This window comes from Phoca vitulina, unplaced genomic scaffold, assembly GCF_004348235.1.
Source record: "Phoca vitulina isolate PV1807 unplaced genomic scaffold, GSC_HSeal_1.0 scaffold28, whole genome shotgun sequence".
NCBI lineage: Eukaryota > Metazoa > Chordata > Mammalia > Carnivora > Phocidae > Phoca > Phoca vitulina.
Genome location: NW_022589731.1, coordinates 21,709,722 through 21,736,035, shown reverse-complemented (window position 1 = coordinate 21,736,035; position 26,314 = coordinate 21,709,722). Strand labels below are relative to the sequence as shown.

The 26,314-nt window shown below is 45.2% G+C and overlaps 1 protein-coding gene across 5 annotated transcripts in view; it reads left to right on the top strand.

Annotated features, from left to right (window-relative positions):
- LOC116643982 (disintegrin and metalloproteinase domain-containing protein 12-like) overlaps positions 1–26,314 on the top strand; it is a 583,570-nt gene that overhangs the window by 128,249 nt on the left and 429,007 nt on the right. For all 5 annotated transcript variants that reach the window (XM_032423146.1, XM_032423141.1, XM_032423145.1 and 2 more), the window contains 2 exons: positions 4,751–4,842; positions 11,276–12,371. In XM_032423146.1, coding sequence (XP_032279037.1) covers positions 4,751–4,842; positions 11,276–12,371 — 1,188 coding nt within the window. The remainder of the gene's footprint in view (positions 1–4,750; positions 4,843–11,275; positions 12,372–26,314) is intronic.

Sequence of the window (26,314 nt, the reverse complement as noted above, 5' to 3'; positions counted from 1 at the left end):
TTTGGATGAGTGTTTCAGGCTGATGGAGACAGAAGCACGTGCAATCCTTCCAACCATCTCAGCAGAGAAAACCTCTCCAGACATGCCCGTGTGCTGACACACTCCCTGGGGCCACAGGACCAGAGCACTGGGCACCCAACACAACTGAGCCATAAACCAGCAATGAATTTTTGGCTAATTAGGCTGATGTTTAAATTCATTTCAAAATAAAAGTCAACATGCTGACATTCTTGATGGCTTCATTTTAAGTGAAGCCATTGATTAAAAGTCCACTTAGATCCTCTAGATACAGTTTTCTAAAAGCCATGGGGTGTTTTTGCATCAAAAGCATGTGGTTTCCTCCTGCGGCCTCAAAGTCATCATTTGTGGAAGAAGAGCTTGTTGGCCTACGACCAGCAGTGTTCTTGGACCTGAGCTGCATCACATGTTCTGTGGGGCTTGCTAAAACTTTGATGGCAGAGCCCCACCTGAGTTTCTATTCAGTAGATCTGCAGGTCAGCGGATGGGACCCAAGAAGGTGCATTTCTAACAAGCTTACCCATGATGAAGAGGCTGGTGGTCTAGGAGCCTCACTTTGAAAGCCCTCACTCTTAAACAACACTGTGAAGTAGGACCCCATTGGGTTTCCAAGAAGCAGAACCTGAGGCAGGGATTGGGGGGCATGTGGGAGAGGGTGCTGTCCAGGAAAGGATTGTGAGAGAGTTAAGGAGCCCTGATGGGGTCTCAGGTACACTCTGGCGCTTGGGTTACACTTGGAGCATAAATAACAGAGCTTCCTGGCTTTTGTACCCATTTCTTGCCCACCCCCCGACCCCGGGCTGTGGGCCAACATAGAGAAAGGCATAGCCTCCCCAGAGGATGGTTCTCAGAGAAGAGTGAAGCTGTGAGTCAGCTATCCTCCCAACAGCTGGGGAATAGGCCAGCCCGCCACGGCAGGGCATGAACTGAGACAGCTCCAGGTTCTAATTTCGTAGAGGGGAAACCAGAATCAATGAGGTTATGTGAACTCTACAAAGCGACACAACTAGAATTTGGCCCCGGGCTGCTGGATTTCTGTGATGACATACAACTACCTGGTGTATGTGCTGCAGGGGCTCAGGGCCTGCCCACCCTCTGCCAGTTTCCTTTTAACCAGGACAATTTCTTGATGTAGAGTGGACTTCACTGGGAGAGGTCAGGGCCAGACCAGCTCCCACTGTGGAGAGAAGGAACAGACCGGTCTGGACCCCTCCTGTCCTTACACCGGGAGCAGGACCAAGGCCAGGTGCAATCCATTCTGGTTAATGCATTTTCTGTATTGGAGACATGAACCCTTTTCCCGTGAAACTGATGGATCCCCACTACTGGAAAAGCCAAAACTTTTACTCTTGTTCATGCTAACCTGCCCCAAGTGTCGCCCCTGCTTTGCCTTCCTCAGAGATGCCAGTGCAGGTCACCCAATGGTGGGAGCCTTACTGGTGGTGACAGTTATGTGGTCAGGTGGGAGGGCACTGGCGGGGGCGGAGGGTTGTGTTGTTACCACATGCTGGGCACTCTCTCAGGCCTTGCTGTTCATCGTCTCATTATTTCTTATCACCACCCTAGGAGATGGGTCTTGCTTCCTCTGACACATGGGAAAATAAAACCCTGACAATTTAAGTAACTCACCCCAAATTACTTAAATTGGCCAAGTGGTTAGTGGCAGAGACGGATTTGAATCAGGGTCTTTCTTTCCCAGATTCTACGCTTTTAACCACTCCAGTAACTCACCTCCTCATGTCCTTTGAGGTCATTATGTCAGGCATCCTCCTGTGTGGCTTTAGTCCTACCTCATTTTCACTCAAAACTAGGTTCATGGCTCTAAGTTCCTGGTTCTGGGAATTCTCACACATATTGAAAATTTTCTTTTTATGTTCCCATTATGTGGCTCATAAATTTTTGTTTCCTTCCTTTCAATAAACAGCACGTTGTAAGTGCTTACCCTTGTTTGCTACATAGACTTTATAGTTGTTGTTTTAAAGGCCCTACATTTCATCCAATGCAGCTACCTCAGTCTCCCCAACTAGTCTGTGATGGGCATAACAGTGGTGCCCCCAAATATGTCCATGTCCCTAGAATCGGTGGACATCTTAACCTTTCATGGCAAAAGGGACTTTGCAGATTGAAGAACCTTGAGATGGGACAGCTCTCCTGGATGATCTGTGGACCTGATCTAATGACAAGGGTCCTGGTAGGAGGAAAGTGGGAGGGTCAGAGAGAGAGAAGGAGAAGAGATGGTGGAGGCAGAGTTTGAGTGACGTGGGGCCAGGAGCCAAGGAAAGCCGGCTGCTTCTTGAAGCTGGAAAAGGCAAGGAGACAGACCCTCCCTAGAGCCTCCTGAAGAGTGCAGCCAGCTGAGACCTTGACTGGAGCCCTGTGAGACGTGCACTGGACATCTGATGTCCAGAGCTGTAAGGTATCACATCTGTGTTGTTGGAGCCTCAAAGTTGGTGGCCACTGATGTAACAGCCACAGGCCACTAACGCACAGCCCCTGCTTGTCTGGCCCCGGTGCTGTCCCTCCTCCCCACGGGGGTGAGGCCACTTCCCCGGAGCTGATGTTGATCCCATGTCATCGTGTTCTGGGCATTGTGCGCATCGTGCTGAGGGCTAGTTAGTTAGGTCCATTGAACTTACCCAGTCCCTCTATAAAGTTGGCTCCCTTGTCACCCCCACTTCACAGCAAGGAGCCAAGGGATGCTGAGTGACTTGCCCAAAGTCACACATGTAGCTAGAGACTCTGGGACTGAGTGCGGTCTGACGCTAGTGACCATCTGGGCCTGGGGTGGGAGGTGGTGCTGCTTTGGTGACGCTCATGAACAGTCATAAGCAGTGTGGTTTATCCGGCATTAACCCCAGGTCCCACCCCGCGGCCACCTACTTTACACACACGAGCCTCAGTGCCTCCATGACAAGGCTGGGCAGGAGGTGTTCTTCTCTGCATTTTAGAAATTCATTTTAAAATTCATTTTAAAACTCAGAAGAAACTCTGAGAAGATGAATAACTCATCTACTGCATCTGAATTTGGGGCTGGGCGGGGCTGGACCGGGAGGCCCCCAAGCCGGTGCTGACTTCAGAGTCCTTGACATGATGCTGCTTGACTGGAGCCAGGGATCTCCATCTTCGTCAGCTTTATTGTCAGCTCATCATGACGTATCGACTCTGCGCAGAAATCCATGAGATCTTTCAGGTCTTATATTTGCGCTTCATGGAAAGTAATCTGTGCACATCATCTGGGATGACTATCTCTGTCACTCAATAATGGGCAGAGATGGAGGCACAACCACATGTATGGGGTGGGGCTGAGGGGGGCCCTGTCGTCACCTAAGGACGAGGTGAAACATGAGCAGGTTTCGGGTGGGTCAGTAGGGGCCCTTGAAATTCCTGCAAGCCATGTCCTGACCCCTTTGCAAACCTGCCAAACATAAAAATACTATAGCGTATCATTTGCTCCATAAAATGCTTTGAATTATTTTAAAATGCTTTAAATTGAGTTATTTGAATTATATGTAAATTTTTTTTTTTTTTTAAAGATTTTATTTATTCATTTGAGAGAGAGAGAATGAGAGGGAGGAGGGTCAGAGGGAGAAGCAGACTCCCCGCCGAGCAGGGAGCCCGATGCGGGACTCGATCCCGGGACTCCAGGATCATGACCTGAGCCGAAGGCAGTCGCTTAACCAACTGAGCCACCCAGGCGTCCCTATATGTAAATTTTTAATGACTGCTTCTCATGAGTTGATGAAGACAGGACTCTAACTTAGGGAGGTGCTTCTTAAATCTCCTTTTTCTCATCACCAGCACCAGCTGTTGGGGAACCATTCCTTGTAGGCTCTGGAAAGGTCACTTTCCCCAAAATATCTGCATTTGGAAGGCAGCATTGTTACCGGGGCTCCAGAGACTGGGCCACACAAACTCTCCTCTTTACTCCATCTTCCTGTGTTTGTAGACATTCCCGCATTAGCAACAGGTGCCCAGGCGGATTATAGTGCTGCTGAGTTGTGGATTCTATCCAGGGCTCCATGAGGAGTGCAGGGTAGGTTTGGTGGATCAGGAAATTCCACATTATCCATCCTTACGAAACTCATGGGTGGTGGGGCCGCAACAGGAATCCAGGTTCAAAATTCTTGGCCGCCTGCTGTGTGCCCTTGGATCTGATGATATCCTGGGCCATCAGGGTGGTAGGTGTCTCTGTGGAGGGCTGTCCACAGTGTCTCACTTATCCCTGCAGTATTATCACAAAATTATCCCCAGCTATTCCAAAGCAGCTTCATTATCCGTGTCTGGGCCACTCATGGCTCCTTTAAGTACTGTTGTGTTAAGAGATTGGATGGAAGTTGGTCTTATGTTTCAGCCTTTCTTAATTCTAGTGGTGTTGGGAACCTCTTAGATGTGATTTTCTCTCCTGCTGGGTGTAAACCCGGGATGAGGCAGAATGTGAGCAGTCCAAACTTGTTCAACTATTACTGAATCTAGGAACATAAGCAACTGCGTGAAAGAAGGAATCTTGCAGCCTAATTGTAAACTAAAGAATAATAAAATCAGGGAGCCTAAATCAGGGGATGGAATGAATGAGGGAAATGTACAAGGTTTTTTCATGGATCAGAATATACCAGATTCACCGTTGGCTGGTACAATACCTGACTAGGTGACGTGGAACTTTTTGGTAGAGTTATAGATTCCATCTTATCCTTTCATATACTAAAAAGTAGCAATATTATCTCCTTTTGCCTAGGATTACGGGACAACCAGTACAGTACAAACGATCAAATTGCCTTTAAAAATCTTCAGTCTGATGTTACAGAGAAGAAATCTGACTTCACGGAGGTAACGTGTTTCTAACTTCTCGAGTAGTCAGCAAAATACAGCCAACTATAAAATATGATCATTGGCCTACTTATGATGCGTTTGCATTTTATTTTGTTTCGTCAAAACTGAATTAAGGCAGCAGAAAATCTAACCATCGATGACTAAGACTTGTTACATTAAAGTATGCACTGTATATTTAATTATAATCTTCACCAACAATTTGTAAATTTGCAGTATCATAGGAGAGTACGGTGATTGAGTCTCAATTTTAAACCAAAATTAATCTGCCGGAGAGAGACAGAATGATGCCATGCAGCATTTCGAAGGTGGAGAAGAGATAATTGGAAATTTAACAAGCTGGTATACATCGTTGTATCTGCAAAAAGCATCAGTTGTCTGAAATAGGGAGAAAATTAGAGGTCGTATTTATAAAATGAAATGTTTCTGATCCCAGAGAACAAAGCACTCTGTACAGGGTGGTTAATATTGCCAGTGTATCACACACCAGGTTCTGGCTAATTGACTGACTCATTGCATCTTTCCCACGATCCTGGGAGGGAGGTATTATTATTATACCCATTTTGCAGGTGAGAAAAGTAAAGCTCCAGTAGCTCCGGTAGTTGACTTGCCCTGAACCTCCCAGCTCATAAGCTGTTGGGCTCAGAGCTTCTGTTCTTATCTTGCTCTAAAGGGCTGGCATAGAGGAAGGCCCAGTTAACAGATCTTAAAATGTGGACTTCCCTGCCTGAAAGAATCATCCAGGGTGTTAGTTTATAAGACCTCTGTCGTCTTTCACAAATGGATAATCTGCCACCACCTTTTGTAATTCTGAGAGATTGTGGCATTAGAAGAGTCGATGTCTCATGACAGATTAAAGTGGCAAGGGTATCTGTAAAAAAAAAATCCCCCCCCCCAAATGGTTGTCTTAGGTATTATCCTTTGATTTAGCTTTGCATTTAATGAAGCTCAGAGACCCCAGGCCTGAACTCCCACACGATGGAGAAAGGATGCTAATCTGGGTGTGAGATCTAGTCATCAATACTTACAATACTTGCGTCAAGCCCTTTCTATGTGGAAGCACCAAGCTCACTCTCTGAAGATATAAAGATGCCCGGCTGTGACTCATCTGTTTCTGGGGAGCAGGAGAAGGAATCTCAGGTTGAAGGGAAGGAAATGAGCAGGAGGAACAGTGGATCCTTGAGAATCACCCTTGGGAGGACGTACCCAGTTAAGAAAGGTAGGATAATGATGAAGTTGATTGCTACTCTTTTTTTTTAAAGATTTTATTTATTTATTTGAGCGAGAGAGAGCATGAGAGAGCGAGCACAGGGAAAGGGAGAAGCAGACTCCCTGCTGAGCAGGGAGCCCGATGCGGGGCTCCATCCCAGGACCCCGGGATCATGATCCCACCTGAAGGCAGATGCTTAACGACTGAGCCACCCAGGTGTTCCGATTGCTGCTCTTTTTAAGAAAGATAGCAGCTGAAGATCTTTCCCACCTGTTTTTCACACTGAGCTGGCAAATTCCAGCATTTTCCTGTTGATGTTAAAATTAATCAGTTTGAGGGCGCCTGGGTGGCTCAGTCGTTAAACGTCTGCCTTCAGCTCAGGTCATGATCCCAGCGTCCTGGGATCGAGCCCCACATCGGGCTCCCTGCTCCGCGGGAAGCCTGCTTCTCCCTCTCCCACTCCCCCTGCTTGTGTTCCCTCTCTCCCTGTGTCTCTCTCTGTCAAATAGATAAACAAAATCTTTAAAAAAAAATTAATCAGTTTGGTTATTAGTGATATAGATTTTTGGGGCCATGCGGCTGGGTCTCCAGAACACACACACACACACACATTTTCTGTGACTGAACTCCCAGAAATCACACCTTCTAAACATCTGCTTTGGAATGATCTGAACTATCTACTTTGATCGTATCAGTAGTGTGACTTTCAAATTTCCCTCCTAACTTTGAGCTTTTAAAGCTTGTCCCTGTGTGTTTGTTATAAGGATGCTGTAAGATGATGAAACACTCCGAACGGATGCCCTTCCTTTGTAACTGCCATAAATCTCCGCCTCTCCTCTGGAGCCAGTGGAAGATTGATCACTTTTCCTTTCAAAATTCGTTGAAGCTGTAGAAATGATATGCAGACACTTCTACAACCAAGTGATTATTTAAAAGGAGTGAAATATGGAACAGAGTTTTCGTCTTTGAAAAAACAATGTTTAAATTTTCCTGATAACAAAAGTAATGGCAGCTCCATGTAGACACTTAGGAAAATATAGAAATATATAAGGAAGAAAATATTTATATATATTTCATTCCCTTTTTTCCCATGCAATTTTTTTACATAAAACTATAATGTATATCAACTTTTATAGTTCTCTTTTATTACATAACATTCCATCACAAGCAATTTCCCATGGCATTTAAATTCTTTGTAATCTTTATTTTTAATTTCTACAGAATACGATGCAGTTGTGCCTGCCGTGATTTACTTACCCGATCCCCTTTTAAAATACATTTGGATTCTTTCCAGCTTTTCACTGTTATACATTACACTGTACCAAGTCCTTTGGTTTCTTGTAAGTGCATGGAAAAAGACAAAAAGTTTCAGGACGGAGATGGAGAAAACCTCCAGTTCTTCCATTTGTCTCAAAACGGTCTTCCCCTAGCACTACATACCAGAGTGAACTCATACATTCAAAAATACTCTTGCATGCATGATGAAATGCCACAAGGTTGACAGATTGCTTAGTGGTGATGATGCTGGGTGGACTAAAAAGGAGTAGCATGCTTGCAGCTAGCGTGGAGGGGACTATAGGGAGTATCTGTGCAGACATGGGGCCAAGGAATCCATCTGGCAAACATAGTTGTAGGCTGCAGAGCGACCGTGGAAAAGGGAAGAATTGTCAAGTGGAGAAAAATATAGATTTCAAAGCCACAGGTTGGATTAGATGCTTATCCTTTGGAGAAATAAATTGCTACAGAAATGGAAGCATTCTCATCCCAATGGCTCACGATCTGATTTCTCTGACCATCCGCCGCTTGTCTCTTTCTTCCTTCAATTTATGAAATGGTGCCTTTATAGTAATATGCCTTAAGGCATAAACATAAAGTTAAAAACAGTCAATAAAATGCATAAAACTAGGAAAGCAGTTATTAGCCCCACACAATCATGTTTGAAACATTTAAATCAGTATCTCAAAGCAGCATTTATGAGAAAAAAAATTTACACAGGTGAGTGTTGTATGAGGATGGTCAGGAAATGGGTGATTTATTGCCAAAGCAAGACACGAAATCCCACTATTCGTTTGACCTTCCTCTGACCTTGAATGTTCTACATTAAATGCAAGATTATTTTCTTTTCAAATCAAATCTTCCATCAGTTAATCTTTTAGATAAAAGATAGCCCCCCCTTTTTTTTCCAAAGCCATGTTCAGTTAACCCAATATAAAGAACAGATGGAGGGGCAGCTTGAAATAGCTTCATTGAGAAAGATATTTGATGTGAAAGATGTGATCACTTTTTTAAAAAAGTTGCCCTGTTTTAAAATTAGTGGGCCAAGTTAGGAACATCAAATAGCTCCTCTGTCTCATCTCTTTCTTGGCTTCCCAGCCCGGGAAGAAGAGCTGGACACAAAGTGCTATATTGTAGTCTGTCATGGACCGTCTACACCACTCCAATTGAATGTGTGGAAGTCCTAATTCCTAGTACCTCAGAGTGTGACTGTGTTTGGAGACAGAATCTTTAAAGAGGTAATTTAGGTTAAATGAGGTCATTAGGGTGGGCCTTATTGATATGACCAATGCCCTTACAAGAGGAGGATGTTAGGACACAGTCACACACTGAAGAAAGAAAATGTGAAGAATGTAACAAAATAAGATTTCTGTTTTTAAGCCACCCAGACTGTAGTGCTTTGTTGTGGAAGCCCAGAGTTTTAAGAGGTTGGACTTTATCTTTAATGATTTAATGGATCTTAATGAGAAAATAAGATCTGATAAATAGAACTTCCCATACAAGAGTGGGATTAGTGTTTTGATGAGCAAAGAGTACAGTGTTTCCTTTTTAATTTCTCTCAGTCTGTTGGTTGGGGCTTTTGTCAAAGGTGAGTGTAAATACCCCAGAAGAAACCACAGTAAAATTTAACCAATAATCCCAGTCCTGATAATTTGATTACATGCTTGGTGTTCTCTCCCCTTTGTTAACTCCATGGGGCCAAGAAGTTTCCTCAGTTTCCTGTAGTAGGAGCTCAATAGATCTGTCTGATGAGTTCATGAATAAATGGGTTGATCATGACTCTACGTTAGGATGACAGAACTTTCATCTAGAAAGGTTTCGTTCATTCTACATTCACATCAACAAAATTTCAACGTATTGGGTATGTAATAGGTTATTTCCATTTGTGTAATTCAAATTAACCCAAATGCGTTCATTATAAATACTCCTTCACTCATCCAGAGGTTTGTGTCCATCAGACATCCTCCAATTTCTGCTAAATCACAGAAAAAGTCATACCCTGCAGTGACATATCATGTTCATATTTTGAGAGGTATTTTCACGTCCTCCATTGTTTCTGATCTCCAAAACTTCCTGGTAAGGTAGAGAAGGCAAAGAGACTTTTCTTTGGGACTGGGCTTCTATCAGCATCTCTCCCCTCAGGAACAGTGTCACCCTGACATACTAGGTGATTTCCCAGCTTCAGAATTGAGTTCAAATTCATTTCATTCATTGTTGCTCTTCCTTCATCCATTTGCATTTGATGGACACAAAGTCAGTTACACCTGCCAGGCCCAAGGTAATGAGATGGTGGGTGATTCTCTATCCCATCCTTCTGAGCCTCTAGGACCTCCTACATTGGTACCCACAACCCCCAGTGTAGCCCCAGGGCATCCCTCCAGCGTGTGCTCGGGAGGGACCACAGGAGGTCTGATCCTGGCCTGGCATTCCTTCTTCCGTATCTGTGCAGAAAATCACCTGGCAGCTGGTTAAAAACACAGCTGCTTGGCCTTATCCCCAGAGCTCCTGATTCACCTTAGCTCTAGAGAGGGGAGGGAAGCGTCCAGAAATTGGCATTTTTAACCCTCCCCATACCAGGTGTTTTTTATGCAAGTGGTCACTGGCCCAAACTTTGGGAAACATTGCTATAAAGTATAAAATAAGACCAACACAGCACACTTTCCAAGATGAATATTTGCTTTTTCTTTCAGAGACCCGTGCCAAAGGAATTCCTACCAGGTATGATTATGCACCTGGTAGGATGCATGGGCACAATTTTATCAGAACTAAATTTAACTAGGGAGGGACTATGTACCAAGTCAAACTGCCTGGGGTAGGTGCTAGGCCCATCTCACTGTTCTTGTATGTAAATCCCAGCCATGGAGAGTGATGCGTAGAAAGAGCGAGGTGCCTCAGAAGCATCAGGTGGTGCTTCTCAACATCACCTGCCTGCTGGAATCACATTGGAAACGAAAAACGAGGCTGCCTGGCCCCACCCCCAGGGATTCTGATGCCGTTGTTCGGGGCTGAGGCTTCTACAAGCTCCCAGGTTGTTATGTGTTATGAGACGTGCTGAAGAGAAGACCCCACCTTGAAAGAGGTTCCAAGCAGAGCCTGGAGCTCGCTAGCCACCTGGGAAAAGGTAGCCAGTGATATTTAGATTTTTTTAAAGATGAAGTGAAGTTTAAGACAACTCTGCATCTTCTTTACCTGTCTCTGGTTATCTTTTGAATTTGCAACTTCCCATGTATCTTTAAAATCTAACCATGTGTCAGGTTATAGGGATTGTGATGAAAAACAGGGAAAAAAAAGGAAAAACTGAGAAGCTGACCACCTTCCCGTGGCTAACAGAATGCCATGAGCCTTGGGTATTAAGATCCCATGGGCCAGCCCTCCTGTCAAAAGTCCAGGTGGAGGAAAGCATTACGTTAGTAGCATAAATGAGTGTTAATCCTGCTCTGAAGAAAAGAAAATTTTGTGCTTTCTTATCACATCTAAGGAAAAGAGAACAATTGTCTCTTCTCAAACACAAAAGACCAACAGTTGTTCGAGCTTTTCAGAGTGTGTTCCCTGGATCACCTACATCGGAATCACCGGGATGTTGGTTAAAATGTAGATGCCGGGGCCCCACCCACAGGCCTACAGAATCTGAAACTCTGGAGCCTGGGGAACCTGCAGTTGTCAACATTCCAGGTGATTCTCAGGCCCCTTACAGCGTGAGAATTGCTGCTTCCTTGCGAAGCACCAATTAAGCCTCCAGGCTCCTCGTGAAGGCTCCACTCCTGGTGGGAGTTGAGTGGTTACCGGATTATTTTGGGTCCCGTGCTGTCGCAGGCAAGGGCTCGTTTTAACTAGAATACTGAGCATCAGAACAGGGTTCTGGGATGTCCTCTTGGCCCTTGAAAGGGAGTTGATCGCCTGCATTACAATAGGCTGTTTGAATAATTGTCATCTTTTTCCCATTTGCAGGAGACTCTGGCATCGCACAGCACAAAAATGATTTCATCCCTCGTCATTTCACAGCTGATGGATGAGAGTAAATCAAAGGCAAACCCGGCCGCCGCGCCTCCGGCCAGGCCGTCGCGGGTGAACCGCAGCGGAGTCTCCATCAGCCGGGCGTTCGCCCTCCTTCCTGGCAGGCTGGGCATTCAGACGCCGGCGGCCCAGGAGCCAGGACCTGACACGGAGCTGCCACCCTATGAGGAGAAGCCGTGCAGCGGCCCCCAAAGGGGCTTTGCGTCCATCACCATCACGGCCAGGCGCGTGGGCCCCGCAGCCGGCACCCTGGCGTGGGAGGCCGTGGGGGGCCCGCGGTACACCGAGTGCCGGGCCCAGCGCGCTCTGCTCAGGGACGCCTCTGCTCCGGCTGGGGCTGCGGAGCCCCGTGGGCACCAGGGACCGTTCACCTGCGCGGAGTGCTCCAGAAACTGCTCTGTGATGAGGCTGAAGGTGCCGGAGATGGACCCCCGGCTGTGCGAGGCTCACGAGTACTGGATCACGGATGTGGACGACCGAGAGAACAGTTTTCCTCCGGGCGCCGCGCGGTCGGGAAAGGGGCCGCTGGTGTTCAGCTCCTGCGTCCATGTCAGGGTGTCTCAGCACTGCCCCAATTCCATTTACTATCTAGACCGGTCCCTCTCCGTCCCCATTGAGCAGCCTCCGCTTGCTGGCCCTAAAATGCACAGGTCGGTCCTGTCGCTCAACCTAAACTGCAGTTCACACGGATTGACACCAGATGGAGTAGACGGCACAGCTAACGGAGGGCCAATGAGCAGTGCCTTGAAGCGGGAGCTCACGGAGGGAAACCAGAACCTCCTAGGCCCCCGCTGGAACCCGGGTTTGCAAGGAAGCTTCTCGAAGGAAAACCCGTCCTTGGAGCAGGTGCATCTGGGGCCCCGCACCTGTCCTTGGAGGGGCTCGCGTCTGTTGGAAAAGCAAGCATTCTCGGGTGTGGGAGTTCACCAGGTCACAGTAAGAAAAGGGAGAGAGGACTATACCACTCGGCACACCGGGGGTGGTGGCAGCCAACTGTCCATCCACATTCCTGGCTGGAGTTACACAGCAGGTGAGTGACACTCTCATCCTCGGGAGGTGGGGCCCCCAAGTACAGATCCCCACCCCTCAGGTAATCTGTGCAAGTCCCCTGCCAAGGTGGGTAGTGAGTTTCTTCTACATGACTTCCCTTATTTCAAGAAGTGGTTCTCAGAAGCATCGCTTTATCTGCTCTGCTCTGAGTTGGCAGTTGGTAGCTCAGAGTTGATGTCTGCCTTAGATTTTCACAGAGACTGTTATCTGATTCTCAGGGACCTTCCCTCAAAGTTTTGTTTCCAACAATAGCTCCAGACCCTGTAACGTCATGAGCAGGAAACTATAGCCTGCAGATGAAGTTATTTTAGGCCCATATCGCCCCAAAGCAGGGAGAAGAGGAAAAAGTGCTGTCCACGCCCAGAGGTTTTGTATCTCTGGTCTGAACATCTGGGTATCTGGAAGGGTCCACAGTCCTGCTCTTCTTTCCTTTTCAATCCGGCAGTTTGTATTTATGGATTGCTCTTAGAAATAATCGTCTGTAATGGAGTGTATGTGTGTGTGTGTGTGTGGGGGGGAATTAGTAATTATGGGACATTTTCAAAAAGATGCAAATTGGGGACTCTCCAAACTGCAAAAGCAGCAGTTTTCTGGGGCAACTTGGCTAGAATTTGCTATTTCTGCCATTGCCACGGTTCCCGGATGTCAGCAGCCCTGGGCACACTTTACCTTTCTTAGGAGATCAGAAAGAGGAAAACAGGCTTTAGCCTGACACCAGATTTCTCGTATAAGCTTCCGATTTTCAGTTTTACTTTCTAGGAGAGACTCTGATTTATAAATTAGTGACTTTCCATTTGGGGGAAATATTTAAAGATAATAGCAGTAAAATTGGAAATGTAGCATACATACAATAATTTTATAGTGTAATTTTTGTCCATTAAGGCTTTATTAATTAATAAAAATAACTGTAAAACATTTTAAGCTATAATGTGTGTAGAAATTGTAAATGATGTAATTAATTTTAACAAGTATGTATATACTGAATGCGCAGAGATTTTTAAGGCAATTTGACATGGCTTTCAGGTTGATTAGACCATCAAAATGCCTCTGAGTCTTACAAGACTTATTGCAAAAAGGAAGAAATAAGCCCTTATCAGTGTTGCAAAGATGGACCTCAATTTAGTATTTTTAAGAAGTTGCTCAAGTCAACCACTTCCTCTTCCTTGTCAATGAAGATTCCAGAAACATACAACCTACGTTGTTGTATGTCTGCCACCCCCTCCAAAGCCCATCCTTGTCTTTATGTTGTGTCGCATGGTGTGAAATAATCATTTGGGTTTGTGGCACTTCCACCAAAGGATCTTTAAAAATCACGAGAGCCAGGTCCCAAAGATTGATTTCAGAGGAGAGGAACATGAGCAGAGAAAATCCCCCACCCCACCCTAACTTATTTTGCCGTTGGTGCAGAGAAGATATTTGACTTTGACTTTGTGGAATGACTACTCGGGTAACTGATGTTCTTAGGCAAAGAGTATTGAATTAATTCTACTTCCCATGGGCCGACTTCCCTCAGAATAACTCCAGATCCAAAGGATTCCATGTGGAGGATTTGAGTGGCTGTGAATCATGTGGCCTCATTCTACCATTTGAGGAAAGATATTCACAGAGGCCAGCTCACCTTTTTGAGAGTTGCCGATCTATTATTTTCTTGTGCAGTGAAGGTGGACAAGCCACCCTACTTCTTGGAGCCTGTTTCCTCATCTAGGTGGCTAGAGAAGAGGTGCATTTGGTATTCTTGAAAGTCCCCTCTAGCTTGAAAAAAAATCTCTGTTCTATTTGCCTGAGGTGAATCTGTGTGAGGGAGAGTGTCCATGTGACTCTGGGTCCCTCAGTCATCCAGCTCAAAAACCACAGAAACTTGAACTCTCCATTTTGGGCACAGGCCTCAGATGTGTGCGTAGACACACTCACTCACACAGCCCTCCCCGGACTTTCATACTTTCTCACTCAGAAACTCATTTGCAATGGGATGTATTTCTTCCCAGGTGACAAGAAAGCCCTTCTTGTCCACACTACTGAATTCTTGCCTGAGATTTATAAGCACGACTCATGGGCTCTAACTACCACAGTCTGTCCTGGGCTAACCTACACAGTGCTCTGAGGGTGGCTCAGTAGGTTAAGCGTCTGCCTTCGGCTCAGGTCATGATCCCAGGGTCCTGGGATTGAGTCCCGCATCGGGCTTCCTGCTCGGTGAGGAGCCTGCTTCTCCCTCTCCCTCTGCTGCTCCCCCTGCTTGTGCTCTCTCTCTCTCTCTCTGTCAAATAAATAAATAAAATCTTCAAAAAAAATTAAAAATTTAAAAAACTCTGAGGAGCTGTTTGTGTTTCCTCTCTGGAACTGGGAACTTGTCAGGGACATTCTTGATAGCCTCCTGTGGTCACACATGCTATTAGCAGTCTTCCTATTTCATCATTACTGAATCTGATCCTTTTTTATCTGAAGGATCCCCAAATCCTGCGTGAGCAGCATCCTCTCTAGCCACCTTGCTGACATTCAGCCACAAGGGAGGTGCAGTCTGGAAGATTCTACAAACAGAGGCAAGGCAGTTTCAGTTCTAGTCGTTAGGTCACCAGACAGGAAGTCCTATACATTGTGTTCTAGAATGAGCCTCCAGGACAGGCACGCAGAAAGGTTACTAAGATTAGGGAAGATGGGAGACTTGCAAACTTTTGGTGCAGTATAGATAGGCCATGTCTATCGGGGCATCGCATTCTAACCGACACACACAGACCTGTTCTCTTTCTAGAGGCTGATGAATTGCTTTCTGTTTTGCCCTTCTCCTCAGTCCCCGTGTGTCCATTCTTTGTATCTCCATGGGTTGGTATGCCTCCTGCCAGCACCCACAAATGGGCACTGCTCAGCTCCCTGCCCTGCTCTAAGGAAGGGTCACAGCGTCTTCAGCGCTCATCCTTCCAGTGACCACAGCATATACCACGCAGATCCTAGATGGCAGGCCCTGGCTGACATCAGTTGTGTCCATCACTTGGAATCCTTCAAACCGTTCTGTAAAGACAGTATCATTATCCCTATTTTGCAGCTAAGACAAATGAGGCTTGAAGATGAAATGATTTGCCTGAGTCCATTCAGTGCTGGAAGCTGTACCCTCGCAGTGACGGCCCTAAGCAGAGTGCTTTGATTGGTGGGGACTCTCTCAGTGGTGGGCCCCGTCTCCACTCTCACCACAGTGGGAATGTTTGAAGACCACTCGTGGACATACAGAGTAATATTAGTATCTGGTGGCCAGAATCTATTAGGAGACTGAGTTACACATTTAATTTCTAATTAAATGTAATATGCCACATCCGTCATTTGGTAGTTAGAATTTATTGGCTCAGAAATCGTTCCCAGACTGAAATCCCATTCTTTGTGGTGTTCTATGGGATATACAATATTGATTTGAGTAGTTCTCTCTTTGCTGGGTGTTGCATGCCTAAAACAGTATTGACTTTGATACGTTTCTTACTGTCAGTTTCATTTTGCATCTGTGGACTAGATCTGAAGCTCTCCCCTGTTCCGAAGACATCCATGGAAGTTTGTTAGATGCTTTCGGAGAAGAGACTTATGAATGCACTTTTTTGATTTGCCCCAAGCATTGATGTTCTGTGGTAGACTCTCTGTCTCAGTATGCTACAGCCCGTGCTCAGGCTCCTGGTGGCCTTGGTCTGAGAAGTCCCCAGTGGAGCTTAGCATCACTGGTGAACAAAGATGTGGATGGCTAGAGAGGATTCACTGGAGAGGAATGACCGGATTCCTACTGGATCATGAAGTGTCTACTGTGTCTACCAGTTCCGATGCTATAATCTAATACATGTTTAGTGAGGCAGGTTTATGTCATGGAGAAAGTACTTCCATCACTCAAGGGAAAATGACAGACTATATGCATACATGTCAAGCCTCCCAGAGAAATCTGCATTAGGCTCTGCTTCGGTCCCATGAGAACTTCTTACTAGAGGAGCCAGAAGACATTTGAGGAGCCCTTATTTTACAAATTTGATTTTTCTTTAATGATCTAAAACTGGGGTCTATACGGTTTTTTGGGTAAAGGGCCAGATGGTTTCCATAGCAACTGCTCAACTCAAGCAGCCACAGACAATGCACAAATAAATGAGTGCGGACATGTTCTAATAAAACTTTATTTACAAAAACAGGCAGTGGACCGATTTGGCCTCCTGGCTGAAATTTGCTGACTCTGAATCATTCGTCCTCCAAAACAAACTTTACCCTGTTTGCCAATCATGCATGTTGGATTCTCTGGAAACCCAACTCTGAGGGGGAGGTTAATGGGCATTTATTAGAGAGTGGTCTTGGCATCCGTGGATGGGAAGGGGGAAAGCAAGTAGGAATGGGCAGAGGGAGAAGTCACTCTGTGGTGCAGGCAGGGGTTAGCAAGAACTTTTTGAGGGCGAGGCTTTTAAATTGATTCTTGAAGCATAAGTGGAGAGGCCATTCATTGTGTGCCAAAGCTTTGAGTCTTGGCACTTGGGAGTGGCTGAGAAGGTCAGTGCACCTGCCACATAGTAAGTTGTGCCACGAGGCTGGAGAGGTGAGCTCGGGCCACAGTCATGGTCATGGTTAGGGGCTTAAAGACCAGAATAAGGGATAAAATTTTATCCCAAGTGTAACGAGATGCTATGATGTAATGTATGCTTTAAGAAGATGGTCTTGCTTCTCAGAGGGTGAGAGACAGAAGCAGGTGAGGCCATTGCTGTGGAGTATCGGAGGGCCGTACTGGAGGCTGCGGGGTAGGAGAATTCTGATAGTGGAATTCCCAAGCCTCAGGTACCGGTGAGCTTGGGAGGAGGGAGCCAAACAGGTGGCAAGGTGGACTCCAGATTTCTGACTTAAGCATCTAGAGAAGTCGCTGTTGTTTTTGTGTATAGACTATTTCTTAAAGCAGTTTTAGGTTCACAGCAAATCTGAGAGAAATTTGCAGAGATTTCCCACATATCCCACATCCCACACATGCACAACTTCCCCCACTATCAACATCCCCCCCGAGTGGTACATTTGTCGCAATCAGTGAACCTCCATTGATATGTTATAATCACACGAAGTCTGTAGTTTACGTTAGGGTTCACTCTTGGTGCTGTACGTTCTATGGGTTGGAACAAATGTATAATGACATGTATCCACCGTTCTAGTATCAGAATAGTTTCACTGCTCAAAAAATCCTCTGTGCTCTGCCTATTCATCTCTCCCTCCCACTAAGCCCTGTCAACCACTGATCATTTTACTGTCTCCATAGTTTTGCCATTTCTGAGATGTCCTGTAGTTGGAATCATACAGTATGTGGTCTTTTCAGATTGGCTCTTTCCACTTAGCAATATGCATTTAAGATTCCTCTATGTCTTTTCACGACTTGATAGCTCATTTGTTTTTAGCACTGAATAGTACTCTGTTTTTAGTCTGGACGGATCATGGTTTCCTCTGCTCACCTACTGAAGGACATCTCAGTTGCTTCTAAGTTTTGGCAATTATGAACAAAGCGGCTATAAACATCTGTGCACAGGTTTTTGTGGGGACGTAAGTTTTCAGCTCCTTTGGGGAAATACCAAGGAGTGGGATTGCTAGATCACGTGGTCAGAGTACGTTTAGTTTTTGTTGGTTTGTTTGTTTACTTTTACAGAAAGCTTTCCCAGAGTATGTTTAGTTTTGTGAGAAACTGCCAGACTGTCTTCCAGAGTGGCTGTACCATTTTGCTTTCCCACCAGCAACGAAGGAGAGCTTCTATTGTTCCACGGCTCACTAGCATTTGGTGTGGTCAGCCTTCTGGATTTGGGCCATTCTAATGGGTGTGTAGTTGTTTTAATTTGCAATTCCCTGATGACATAGGACACGGAACATTCTTCCGGATGCTTATTTGCCAGCTGTGTATGTTCTTTGGTGGGGTGTGTCTTAAGGTGTTGGCCCATTTTTAATGGCGTTGTTTGTTTTCTTCTTGTCAAGTTTTAAGAGTTGTTTGTGTATTTTGGATAACAGGAGAGAAGGTTTTTATCCAGATGGGGAGGACGTGAGGAGGAGCTGAGAAGATCCCGAGTACCACTAGGTCGGGATATGTTTGAAGTGTCAGCGGGACCTTCCAGCGCAGTCGGCAAGCTGGAGATTGGGCCCGTGAATCTAGAGCTCAGGAGAATGTTCTAGGCTACAGGTGTGGTTGGGGGCTTCTTCCTAGAGTTGGAGTTTTATGCTGCAGAAGAGTTTGAGGACGCCCAGGGAAAGAGAGGGACAGGGACTGCAAAGGGTCGGGAAGCAAATGTCTGAGGTCTGGCAGGAGCAGAAGGATTTCCGCTCAGCGGTAGTGCTCAGACTACCGCAGCTTTTCCGTACTGGGGTCTTAGCGTCGTCTCAGCTGTGCCACGTACAGTAGGGCTTTCATCCCTTTACTGCTCCCTCAAAGGCCATGAGGTGGGAACATTGTTTACCTCCAGGTTCCAGGTAAACAGGTACAACAGGTAAACAGGTTTGCCCCAAGCAACTGCTAGTTGTCGAGGGGAGGGGCAGGCTTCATGCTCACCCATCTGGCCGTGTTCCCCAGGCCTTCTGATGGCACATCCCAGGCCACCGTTGTCACCTTTACACTCAGATTCATTTGCTCCTGTTCTTGGTAACGACCATCTCACCTCCTGGACCCCAGGCTCAGAAGTCTGGGTCCTCTTTGAACTCCTTCCCTGTCCCTTGCTGCCCTATTCAGTCACTGGCAAAGCCCACAGTCTCCCACAGCTGTCCCCTGTCCTCCGCATCCACACCCACTACCCCCACCCAGGCCTTTATTGCTTTCATGAACTTCTATGCCAAGATAGATTTATTTTCCTGACTGTAAAACTAATACATTATAGGAAACTGAGAATAATAAAATGCAGAATAAAAGGCTTAATAATCATTGTTGATACTTTGGTGAATTTGTTCCATTGTTTTTTATGCATATATGCTTTTTCTTTTAAATAGTCGAGATCCTGGGGCGCCTGGGTGGCTCAGATGGTTAAGCGTCTGCCTTCAGCTCAGGTCATGCGGGCTCCTGGCTCAGTGGGGAGCCTGCTTCTCCCTCTGCCTCTTCCTCTCCCCCTGCTCATGCTCTCTCTCTCTATCTCAAATGAATAAATAAAATCTTTAAAAATAAATAAATAGTCGAGATCCTGCTACGTATGTGATTTCCCTCAGGTCTCTGCTACTTAGCACTATGTCATAAATATTTCCTGGTATTAACAGTACTTTACAAAGATCATTTTATTGACTGAAATGGTGTGTTTTCTGGACCCATCATAGTTTATTTAACTATTTCTTCATTCTTGGCCCTTAAAGTTGTTACTCATTTTTCACTTTTTGGAATAATATTAATGCGGACACTTGGTGTGTAAGGCTTTGCTAGATTTTTCCTTTTGGAAAAAATCCTTTAACTGGCATGTCTAGGTCAGAGAGTATCAACCTTTTTAGGGTTCTTGGGGCATGGTGCCAAGTTCAACTCCAGGAGAAGCCTAGGTGGAAGCTTCTTTTCTCAGGGTTGCGAAGGCCCTTTCTGTATGTGCTTGGCCAAGATTAGGTACCAATCTACTAAGTTTTGCAAATTCCAAGATGAAAAATCCAGCCTTATGGTTTGAGCTGGCATCTCTGTGATTGTTGGTGAGTGTCCATTGTTCCTGCTTCTCATCTTGACCTTGGCTGTGGCTTTCCCGGTGACCCCAGCCTTCATGTCCTCCTCCTTTAGGTCTCAGCAGCTAGACATTTGGGGCCAGATCATGCTCTGTTGCGGGGTCCGTCTGTACACTGTAGGGCGTTTAGCAGCACCCCTGGCCTCCGCCCACTTGGTGCCAATAGCCCTCCCTCCCAGTTGTGACCAAACCAACATCTCCAGACATTGCTTGGTTGGGGGCATGTCAAAATCCCCTGTGGTTGAGAACGGTTGGCCCACACTATGCCCAAACCTCCTTACAGTCCGTGGTGATTGTGGACCAGCCTGCTCAGCTCTTCTCATTGCTCACCAGACTGAGACGAGCCTCAGCGCGTGGTCCAGCCACATCTCTCAAGTACTCAACTCCCAGGACTTTTATGGCCTATTAATATAATGTATTTGCTATTTGTGAGGACCATTTTCCTCCTCTAGATTGCATGGCCCTTGAGGTCAGGATCCAGGTCTGAGTCTTGGCCTTGACCTCTCCACGGCAGAGCACAGAGCCTTGCACAGGACCTGTGTACTGGGTGGAGGGCAGGCCATTTTGATGACCCAACAAAGCTTTGCTGATGTCAGGGTCACTTAAAAGCCAGCTGCCTTGTCTTTCCTCAAACCACCTCTCCCTGTGGCCATATCTAAAACCTCTCTGGCCAAGAAAAGGTGGGGAGCCATGTAAGATTCACTGTCCAGAGGTAGGTTGTAAAAAAGTGAATTGAAAACTATAGTATTCCCACTTGGTTTTAAAATTTTTTTTTTAAATTTTTTATTGTTATGTTAATCCCCATACATTACATCATTAGTTTTAGATATAGTGTTCCATGATTCATTGTTTGTGCATAACACCCAGTGCTCCATGCAGAACATGCCCTCCTCAATACCCATCACCAGGCTAACCCATCCTCCCACCCCCCTCCCCTCTAGAACCCTCAGTTTGTTTTTCAGAGTCCATCGTCTCTCGTGGTTCTTCTCCCCCTCCGATTTCCCCCCCTTCATTCTTCCCCTCCTGCTACATTCTTCACTTGGTTTTAAAATTTAGCGGCAAAAAGTTTCCAACTATCGTTTCCTCCAAGAACTCCTTAAGAGTAAGTATTGTCATGGAACAACTGCTTTATTATCCTTTAGATGGTCAGATTTAATGTTAAAAGAGAAAACATATGGACAGTGTTGCAAAAACATTTTGAAGGTTTTTGGTTTTTTTCGTGTGTGTTTTTTCATTTAGCTCTTGGTAAATCTTGATGGGATTGTGTTGTTTTCCCCATAATCTTGACTATGCTGTTCAGATCATATGATCTCTAAAAGTTGTTCATGTCAGCTACCCCAACTGTCTTTATGGAAAAAAAATGCCCCCCCCCCTTTTTTTTCTAATTCCCTTAGTTGTATGAGTGGTTTATGTCCTCATGTTGTTTAGGAAATGGTCATTCTAATGGGTCATTTGCTCAGGTTTGCCAGGGATAAGATTAAGAGACCTGATTTCAAGGGCTGTGGCGGGCTGACAGGATACATGGTCTGATCTTTTAAATTAGGCAACTGTAAAGCTGCCATCTCTATCTGCCTGAGAACCGGTGATCATCAGGGGGACCTAGCGGAAAAAAGACACACGTGTGGGTGTGGGGATGAGACCCATCTGAGTTTCAGTTCAGGCTCTGCTAGCTGCTGACCTTGTGTCACGAGGAGACCCGAGCATGGTGTGTATGCAGCGGGACCTAATTATCTTTAGACCTAAGTGCCACCTGAGCTATCAGCGGGAAATTCACGTGGACGTGCTCTCGGAAAAAGGAATGGTCATAACGGTGAATTCTGGAAGGAAGTGGTCCAAATATGGATGACCCTGGAAAAAAGGGAAGAAAAATGTGAGAAATAGGTGGTGTGTTTAGCTCCTTCGGCTTCATGAGTTTTGCTATTTTCCCCATTATCTTAAAGCGGAAGCTCAGGTCTTTCCAAAAAAATGTAAACATTTTCCGTGTTACCGACTAACTTTGGGAGAAGGAGAGATGAATGAAGATGGTAGGACCAGCCTGGAAAGTCATCTTAAGCCATGATGCCCCAGTACCTTGTTGCTAAATGTAGAAATTGTTCCCATATTGTTACTCGGGGTCTTTTATATCCTGGATTAGGTCAGAGCCCGGTGAGGGCATCACTGTGGATGAAGTACCACAGTTCACATAGGGAGCATTCTGGTGATCTTATGTGGCTTAGGGGCTACCATCAGAGTGTGGTAAATGTGTTCTCAACCAGGGGAGGGCATCAGACACACCAGTGATACTTTTTCAGAATGCCCGTACTGGACTCTCTGCTGGAATCCAGTGTCTCCCCCGTTAAGAGCTCTTTTCTGAAGTCTGTAGGGGAGGGAAAATAATTTTCCCTCCACCCTCCTAAGTGCTCTCTGGGGACCCTATTAAAAAAAAAAGAGGCAGATAAACAAGAGAAAAGCAAATCAGTTTATTGACATGTGTACATGGGAAAATGCATGCATGGGAAATCTGACTCTGAACAGGGGTTTAGAGTCCCAACAAGAATGATGGTTCCATGAAGAAATGACAGGACAAAAGAAAGCAAGCAGTTTCAGGCTTCTGGGGTTCCGCAAAGCAGGGAGGAAAACTTGCTCAGATAAAGGCTGACGTTTGTTATGTCCATTCTGCTGGTGCTGTCTCCTGGCTGATGGGTCTACCGTTGTCTCTGCTGATTAACTTCTGTCCTTCCTGGTGGAGAGGGGTGGAGGGACCCCTTTGTAAATTTATGTCCGCTTTTAGGCAAATAGGGAGAGGGCAGAGAGCTTTTCTTCTCTCTGCCTTTTTTCAGTTGCTTTCAGCTCAAAATGCTCCTCATTCAAAGTGACCTATTTTTGGGGTGGCATGTGCTTCTACCCTTCAGGGACAGTTCTGTCTGGAGGACAGCATGTCCCTTCTGTGCATCTAGGTTCTCTGCTCTCTAGGGCTAATGATCAAACTCTTCAAGGTTGAGGTCCCCCGAGGGGTCCCGAAGGGCAGGTGCACAGGACAGGTGCTCTCTTTGCAGGAGCAGAGCCTTTGTCATGCCACGTACAGTGAGAACCTGCTCCCACAAATGCCTGCCCTTGCCCCCTCCCATTCTTGTGATAAATGCCCTGTAGGAACGCAGAGTAAAACTCAGAGTCTGGGTGAGGACTATATAAATTGGCCCATTAGGTGGTGGTTTTCTATAGACTCAGAAGTTGGAGGCAAAAGCTAAAAATTCAGGTTTTCTTAATTAGTTGAAACATTGGGGTACAAGGACTGCATTATTTTGATCTTCTGTAGAACTGCCTTCGTCTTCATGATGCTTCGGTGTGTTGTGTCATGAGCCTAATCATTCATATTAAACAATGCCATTTATGGGGGGCCCCACAGGAATAATACCTCTACATTCCCTGTTCCCGGAGCTGTGTGTCTTCTGAGCAACTCTTACCTCTCAGGGCATTTGGTCCACACATCCCCTGATGTTCCTCCTTCCACATTACCAGAAAATCCAGACAACTTCAAGGCCCTTCTCTTATCAATATGCAGAATCTTATGGCAATATTTGGTGTTCTGGCTTTGTCTTCTCTTGCCCATGTACAAATATCTAAGTTGGCTGAAATGAAGGGAAAAATTGTACAGTTTTACTTAAAATCTGCTCCCTCTTTGGGCAGGAGACTAAATTGAAGGCCTGGGCATGCATTGCAAGGTTGGTATATATTCAGCAGATGAGAAGCTCTGGTGTTTTAAGAAGATAGAGGCTTATCCATTTTTGCATAAATGTGGACTATATTGCGGTGATTTTGATCGGATGGCCCGTGTGGATGGTGAAATTGACCTTGAGTTCCAGTGGCATCCTGTCCTGCACCCCCATAAATACACATGTAAGATTGAGTAACCTGCTTCAGTTAGAAGTGATAGCAAAGGAGCTGTGAAGAGTGGTGCATTGGACCCCAGCCAGCAGGGTTTGGGAGACGTGGTCCTTCAAACGCATTGAATATCCCAGGTTCGTACGTTTGGAAGATGTCACTTACCTAGACATCAGGGAGAATTCGTGCTGATGTAATTGGTGTGGGAAAGCCCATCCTCATTGTCTCAGCCCCAAGCCCTCCTTGACTGTTGGCACCACTGGGAGCTCTGTGGTTTCTCCCCAGATGTCATAGCATCCATGTAAATGCTTAGAAAAGACTGTAAATGTAATGTTTCTCCTTTAGTTCTTCTGCTGTTGTAATGTTTTCTTTCTCTCTTGTTAAAAAAAAAAAAGTGCATTGTAAAAGTTAAAAATTAGGCAAGCAAAAAGAGGAAAACAAAAAGCAACCATAACCCTACTACCCATAGGCAACGTCACTGTGCACGTTTCCGTAGATCTTCCCAAACAGATTCCTTGGATGCAACAAACTTCTTTTTTCTTTATTCTGTCTTTCCAGTCTTCTCTTAATAGAAAGGGGATCATGTAAAACATCATTCTAGGAGGCTGCTCATTCTCAGCAGTGGACTATGAAGTTCATTTTCGTGTCCTATAATATTCCCGTTAACCATGTAATGGCTACCCAGGCTTTCATTGCATGGATTTACCTGTTTTTTTTTTTGTTGTTGTTTGTTTTTAAAACCTTCTTGTTGAATAGATTGCTTCCATTTTTACATTTTTGTAACAATGTGTTGATAAGTGTCCTTGTCCAGAAATTGTTGTGGGCATTTCGTTTGATTTCCTTAACCCACATTCCTAAGAATTTCTGGGTCAAAGGATAAGCAGAATTTCGAGGCTTTTAAAATAGATTTCCAAAAGATCCTCTGCAAGAGGTGTATGAAGTTACACTATCAATACATAAACACCAGCTTCCCTGAACATGCACAAACATTCAGTGTTGGCATTACAAAAATTTCCATGCCATTTTGATAAGTGAAAAATGGTATTTATGATATATTAGTGCATATTTTTTGATGTTGAACTTTTCCCATGTGATATATCTATATTTCTGCTTTTGTAAATTGCCTATATATTTTCTTTGTCCGCTTCAGTCTTTTTTCTTTTGAATTTTTATTTATGTTAAAACATCCTTTTGTATTATTTTAATGTTGTTTATCATAACTTTTTCAACTTTGACTTTTGAAAGGATTTAAATGAACAGAAGAGTTTCAAAGGTGGTACGGGAGAGTTCCTGTAGAGCCCATATATCTAGCTTCTCCTTATGTTACCATCTTACATAATCACAGCACTTTTCTTCCAAGACAGAGTTTCTCCACCTCGGCACTATTGGCATTCTGGGTCTGGGAGATTCTTGGTTGTGGGGGCTGTCCTGTGTGTTGCAGGATGCTTAGCAACATCCCTGGCCTCTATCCCGAGATACTAGCAGCACATCTCCCTCTCTCCCTAGCTGTAAAGCAAAACTGTCTCTGGACATTACTACATGTTCCCCAGGGAGCAAAATCACCCGCAGTTGAGAATCCCTGACCTAAACTAGGCGATCAATATTACTACAGTGTGATTAACTCAACTCCAGACTTCATTGAGATTTCACCAGTTTTTCCCCTAATGTCCTTTTTCTGTTCCAGGATCTCACCCAGGGCACCATGTTGTATTTAGTCACCAAGTCTGTTTAATTTTTGACAGTCAGTAATTTTAATTATTTTCCTAAGCCTGTTTTCCAGCTCCTTTGTGTAAATCTATAATTCCTCCTGACGTATGTCCTCAGATGGTAGAAGCTTGGCATCTCTTTTCCCTAAATGGTTTGCCAATGGTCTTTGGACTATTGATGAGTTAATCCATTATTTCTCTACTGGCTGGAAATGACAATCCTGTATCAAATTTATGTTTATATGAGGATTTCCCTGACTCACGCAGTTTCCTTCTAGAAATTTCCATGCCTTTTGAATATTATGTGACTCACAGAAGCTGCTCTGTTACCGTGTAGGGATTTGAGAGGTGGGAAATCTCTTTAGATACTCCTAAGTGTAAAGTCCTGTTGGCATCTGATGTATCTTGTCACTGCGGGAGTCCAGGGGGGAGGGGCTGTGGCCACCATCATACTTTTCAAATTTTAATTTTATATTTTAAAAAAGCCCTCTCAGTTCGATCCCACACTCTGTTGTTTGCTTTTAATCAGCTATATAGAGGTTTAACTTACTTAAAGTACACACATTTAACGTATGTGCCCATGTATGCAGCACCACAGTGGGATATGGAATATTTTAGAAAAATATCTGGCTCCTTCCCAGTCAGCCTTCCCCCTGCCCCCATACCAGAAAACTGCTCATCTTTTTGTCTCTATTCTAGAATCTATATAA